The sequence below is a fragment of the Monodelphis domestica genome, chromosome 6, assembly GCF_027887165.1.
Source record: "Monodelphis domestica isolate mMonDom1 chromosome 6, mMonDom1.pri, whole genome shotgun sequence".
Classification (NCBI taxonomy): Eukaryota; Metazoa; Chordata; class Mammalia; order Didelphimorphia; family Didelphidae; genus Monodelphis; species Monodelphis domestica.
In genome coordinates, this window is record NC_077232.1 from 210,430,142 (window position 1) to 210,436,141 (window position 6,000).

Consider the following 6,000-nt stretch of genomic DNA (forward strand, 5'->3'; position numbering starts at 1 on the left):
TTTCTTGGCAAAGATACTGGATTGGTTTGCCAATTCCTTCTCCAATGAATTAAGGCAAACAGAGGCTAAGTGACTTGCCCAGGGCCACTCGGTTAGGAAGCATCTGAGGTCACATTTGAACCCAGGTCCCCCTGACTCCAGGCCTAGAGCTCTACCCACTGAGGAACCCAGCCACCTCTGCTTGACATACAAAGGCACTAAATCCATGCCCACTCTTTGGTTAATTTCAAGGAGTACCTGAGCAGTCCCATTATGAATGCAATTCACAATTTTTTTCCCAGCCCCAGCTCAGGCCTACACCCAAGCCTTAATAAAGGATCTTGCTGAATTAATTTTATTTCACTCTCCGTTAAGAAAAAAAAAAGACAGAGCACATGACTAGCCTGTCCACTGCCTTGGAGCAGGCCAGAATGACGTTTTGTTGCCACAGCAACCAAAGTGACCTACCTGTGGCTCTGGTCTGTTAGGAACTCCTCCTACCAGCAGACACAGTAGTACGCTTTCATAAAGCCCAGCACCACCGTGACCAGAAGCACAAAAATAACGCCCCTGCGCTGCTTTCCTATTCCAGACACACCGAATCGGTGTGAGGAAAAAAAACAAAAACCACCGTCACACCTAACTTACATTCTATAAGGGAGCGCGAGCTGACATGTTGAGCATCATCCAGGACATGCTCCTCCCAACAAACACTGACTTAAGTTGAGAAAACACATAAAATAGCAAGACGTTTTGGAACAGATCATTGACCAAAAAGCACTTGTTTTCTTTACTAAGTCCTGGTTAATGAAGAAATGGAAATCAAGGGAGAAGCCCCACCCTCCCCCTCCATGCACCTACCACGATTCCCCAGTGAGTGATTTCTTGACTACTTACTCGGACTGGGGGGCTCCGGGCCTGCACGCGCTGCTGTCCACCTTGGGAGCCCTGGGGATCTTTTGAGACACAGTTGACCCCAGAAGTGCCCTGGGCCCTCAGGCCGCCCGTGCAGTTGATCCCACTGCCACTGCCTGGCTTCCGAGGTCTCTGCTTGATTCCATCCAACAGCCTAACCAACAGGATGTTACTGGGAAGCTCGTCGACTCCACAACCCACTAAAGTCCTGCATTCAGGGCATCTCAGTTCATTCCGAGATCCGACAATCCCCAGCAAACAGCGTTTGCAGAATGTGTGCTGGCAAGGCAAGACCTTTGCAGAAGCATCCAGGCGCTCTAAGCACACAGGACATTCCAACAGATCCAACAAGGCAGATTCATCCATCTTTATCTAGTTTACAGAGAAAAAAGCCTTCATAGCTGGTCGCCTCCCTTAAAGTGATTCATGTAACATCCATGCCTGTTCAGACTCTCCTCTGGAATTGGTGGGGAGAGAAAAAAGAAAAAGAAAGGATTAAAATGGTGATCTGGAGGAAAAAAAATCAAAAAGGAATTCATTGATAGGCATCCTAGCGTAGTAGAAAGAACACTGTGGTTGGGAGACCTGGCTTTGACTAACAAGCTTACTTTTCTTCCCCAACCAAGTGTTTTCTTTTTAAGAAATTTATTTGAATCAAAGTAGCTGACTTTATGTTATGGTGATTCACCATACTGTTGGTTTAATTTAAAAGGAATGCATCACTAGTGCTCTTGGGAACCTCAATGGACTTCCCTGGCCTCAGTTTCCTAATTTATAAAACAAGAGCATCAGATCAGATCATCTCTAAGGTTCTTTCTGGCTTGGGCAACAGATGCATTTATAGAAGAAGGGCCAAGAATATTCATAAATACCTTTTATGGAGTGTGCTTTGCTTCTGAACACTGTTCCTATACTCCTGAGTCAATTTTCTTTTAAGATTTCTATACAATTCAAAAATAATCCCTAAAGCTATTTAGAAGTGCTGTTTGGTAATAGCCATTAAGTGCTGATTACAGGATTCCTGTAATAAATGCAATTTATGAAATAAGAAGATAATTTCTGTGACCATCATAGTGATATTAACTGCTGTACTTGGCTTAAATGCAAAGCTAAAAAGAACAATTTGGTTTCCTTTACCTGAAATGACTATTAACCCAACAAAGCTCCCATTTTCAAACCACTTTAGTTTAATAAACTCTGCTGCCTGTGATCACTTGGGGCAAACTGGCTCCAGCATCAGATGTTTCTTTTTTAGGTCTGGGGCTGTGATTTCATGAGAAAGCAAACTCCCAAGGTGGAAACTCCCTCCCCCCCCCCCATGCAGACCAGGCACTTGTCTGTTACTTTTAGTCTTAGAGGTTTGACTGCCATATAGGTAGACTATCTGACTCGCATTAGGATCACAGGCAGTATGAATCAGAGCCTGGACTTGAACTCAGGTCTTACTGACTCCAAGGCCAGTAAGGCTCCAAGCCAAAAAGGCAACTCTGCAAATCATGTTTCTTATCTGGTTTTTAAAATGAGATTAGATAATATTTCTCATTAAAAAAAATGAAAGGTCAATACTATAAAAGGAGGGGGGAGGAACTTAGCCTGGCTGTAAGGTACCTTCCAGCCCTGGATGCCGAGACCAAATTCCAAGGCTATCTCTAAAAAGATTGGCTTGAAAGTTTCTAAAACATCAGAACCGCGGTCATATATCCCAATCTCCACCTTCGGAGCGGTCATTCACAAACTCTTTTTTGTTTGTTTAAACTGCCTGCCCTAATTCCATTCAAGGCAACAGGCAAATGAGTGTGAATCTGGTGAGGGGGAATCTCTGCCTGCAAAGCCGCTGGCAGAATAGGAAATTCAGTTAAAAAAAAAAAAAGTCATTCCCCGCCTCCATCCATCCCTTCGCCCCCAACCCAAAAAAGACAATCGCTACAGATTATTAACTCGGCTTCAGAGGGAAGGCATACTGAATGGAGGCAACCTCTCTGCCACTGTCTCTCGGTGGGTCTGTCTGTCTCTCCAAATAGACACACCCCACAGCAAGGTGTTTGGGGCACCGCGAGGGCACTTCCAAGTGGGAAAGGTCCAGGACTAAGGCAGCCAAGGCATGGGGATGGGGGAAGTGGGTAAAGAGGAAGCTGGCTGCGGAATATGGGTTTTATTAAAGAATCCTCTGTGCTTGCGCCTTTGGGTTGGGGCAGGGGCCAAACACATGCACATGCACACACACACACACACACACACACACACACACACACACACACACACACACACACAACACAATCCTTGGAAGTTTTCGGGGACTTAAAAATAAATGCGTAGCTTTAAGTTGCGAAACTAACCTCAGGACAGAGTTGGAGTGGGGGAAGGCAAAACAAGAAAACCTATTAGAGAAAGGAGCCGGAGAAGTAAAGAGATAACAATCCCCATAGAAACAGGCTGGAAGGGGGGAATGAAGGGGGGGGGGGGGGGGGTCGGTCCTGGTGGCCGCGGGGAAGTGGCTCAAGGCCCCCTCGCCAAGTCCGAAGCTCAGGCCACCGCAGCCCTGCCGCTGATCCCGGACCTGGCCAATTCCCTCCGGGATCCCCGGGCACCCCCTGGGACCGGGCCGGCAAAAGCGAGCCGGCTCCCCAGCACTCCCTGGAAGGGAGAGCGCGGGGGAGAAAGAGGGAAAGAGCGGGAGAGGGAGAACGAGCGGGGCGGGGAGAGGACAAGGGAGAACTGGCACCCACCATCTCCTTCCTGCGCTGCTCCTCCGTAGCCTCAGGGGGCTGCAGGAGGCAAGGGCCGGGGTCCGGGGGGGGGCCCCTACTCCGGGGCTGGTGCTGCCTCCTCCTCTTTGTTTGCGGGCACTGCAGCAGCGGCGGCGGCGGCGGCGGCGGCAGCGGAGGGGGTGGGGGGGAATGGCAGCAGCAGCAGATGCAGCCGATGCCGCCCCTGCCCCGCTGCCTCTCAATGTGCGTGTGTGTCTGTCTGTCTGTCTGTGTCTCTGACGACGCGGCTGCACCGAGACTCCTCTCTGCTGCCCCCCAGCACACACATACACACGCGCGCGCGCCCGCGCGCCACCTCCCACTTTCCCAGCCAAGGAGAAGGGAGAGGGGAGGAGGAAAGCAAGAAGCCGCAGCAGTCCGAGCCCCGGGGCGCCTGGAGCCGGGAGCCCTGCCCGCCCGGCCGTGCGCACACAGCGCCTCCCCTCGGCGCCCCGCGCGGCCCCGGGGGCGGGGGGGGGGGGGGGGCGTGACTCCGAGACTGCTGCTGGGCTGCTGCTGCCGCCCGACCCCTAACTCCCCACCTCCCACCGCCACCACCACCCCCCACCTCAACTCTAGCAGTGAACGCTTCTTCCCTCCCTGGGCTGGGAAGTGAATCGCAGGGGATATGGACTGCGCGGCTAACCTAAGCAGGCACCCGGCAGCTCCGGGAGTCTGAGCCCACTCAGGGGCAACTCGGAGCTAGATTTCAAGCAGGCTAGGCTATGAGCATTTATTCAGTTCTAAGTGTATGGTAAGCTTCCGGGAAGGCAAAACCTGGGATCCTTCCCCTCAGGAAGCTCCCTTTCTAAAGGGGGAGACTACGTACTAACTATGTATTTACCAGAGCCGGAGATGCCAAGAAAGCCTGCCCTCAAGGCGTTCTCATTCTAACGGGGTAGACACCAAGCAAACAACTATGGGCAAGCAAGACGTATATAATGTAAATGAAGGCTAATGGGGGAAGGAGACCCGGAAAGGCCCGCAGAAGGTGCGATTTGAGCCAAATCTTGTATCCCTCTACCGACAAGCATTTATTAAGCTCCTCTTGTGTGCCAGGCATCGGATAAAACCCTAACTATACAAAGAAAAACAAAGATCTCTCTAGGAGCTCATGTTATCAAGGAAGAGAAAAACATGCAAATCTCTTATGTCCACGCTGGAGAGTTGGAATGTAATCCCAGAGGAAAGGCATGGCGGGTGGGGAACCTAAAGAAGCCTTTTGCGGAAGATGGGATCTGAGACAACAATAATTATGTGCATACGGATACACAGAGTGGGAGGTCATCTCTGAGGGAAGTCAATAGCAGTAGGGAGGGAGAATGAGGATGAGGGGGTGCCTCTTAAGCATGGGACCTGAATCGAATCTTGAGGGACTCGGCATGAGGAGAGCTCGTTTCGGGGACCCCCTCCCTCCTCTGTGCCCTGGAGAGGTAGGGAGAAGAGCTAACCTAGAAGTTTTTAGGTGTGAGAGTCCCAGTGTAGATTTGGAAGACGACTTTTTGCAGATGGACCCAGAGGTGCAAAGGCTGAAGAATGAAAAAGACAGGAGTGGAAAATAGACGAGGCAGTGTCTTCCTCCCTCCCCGCTCAGTGCCCAGTTTCCTCCCGGGACAGATAGCCAGGAGATCCTGGAATGCTCGAGGGCCATAGCCAGGACCGGCCAGCTCCCTCCCTCCCCCCCCCCCCCCACCCCAGCTGTGGGGAGCCGGAGCCGAGTTGCGGGACTACTCCTAGGCTTGAGAAGTGGGGGGAGGAGGATCGGGAGCCGCCCTAGGGAGGGAGATGGGAGTCTAATTCCAGCTTTGTAGGGCTGTCCAGCCCCCGGGAGATGGGGGGAGAGATTGCATTGGTCAGCGGGGAGGAAACGTGGCACGCTATTAATATAAACCAGTTAGTTCCTAGAGCCCTTTCTGCTTACTGCTGTATTCCTGGGGCCACACCCCCACCCTCAGCCTTTCCTTCCCACCCATTCACTTCCCAGCCTGGCGCGCGAGCACGTACACACTACAGACCCAGACACTCACACCTGGGGCGGGGAATCTTGACTCCACAGAGGGGACACCAGCGGCCTCTTGGAAGGGGGGGAGGGAGGGTGGAAGAATCAGAAATGTAAAAGGTACGACCCCACCCCCCATGCAGCCCTAGAAGTGTAGAATTCCGACCAGGACAGTTGTGGGCGGGGAGAAGAATCTGGCAAACTGGCTCGATAGCTTCCGAGCCGGGGAGGCAGCTTTCACCTGGATTCTTTTGTCTTGGGTGGCCCCTAGCACACACCTGTAAGACCGACTTCCCCTCCAGCACTAGAGAAAGAGAGGGGGAGGTGATGCGCAAATGAATGGGCCGGGGGGCTTTAGGA

The 6,000-nt window shown here is 51.9% G+C and overlaps 1 protein-coding gene across 1 annotated transcript in view; it reads right to left on the reverse strand.

The window, feature by feature from the left end:
- The window catches only part of SH3RF1 (SH3 domain containing ring finger 1), a 227,585-nt gene extending 223,521 nt beyond the window's left edge, over positions 1-4,064 (reverse strand). The window contains 2 exon segments of the mRNA XM_056802879.1: positions 877-1,351; positions 3,621-4,064. Of these exon segments, the coding sequence (XP_056658857.1) occupies positions 877-1,260 (384 nt within the window). The 5' untranslated portion in view covers positions 1,261-1,351; positions 3,621-4,064.
- Positions 4,065-6,000: the final 1,936 nt, after the last annotated feature.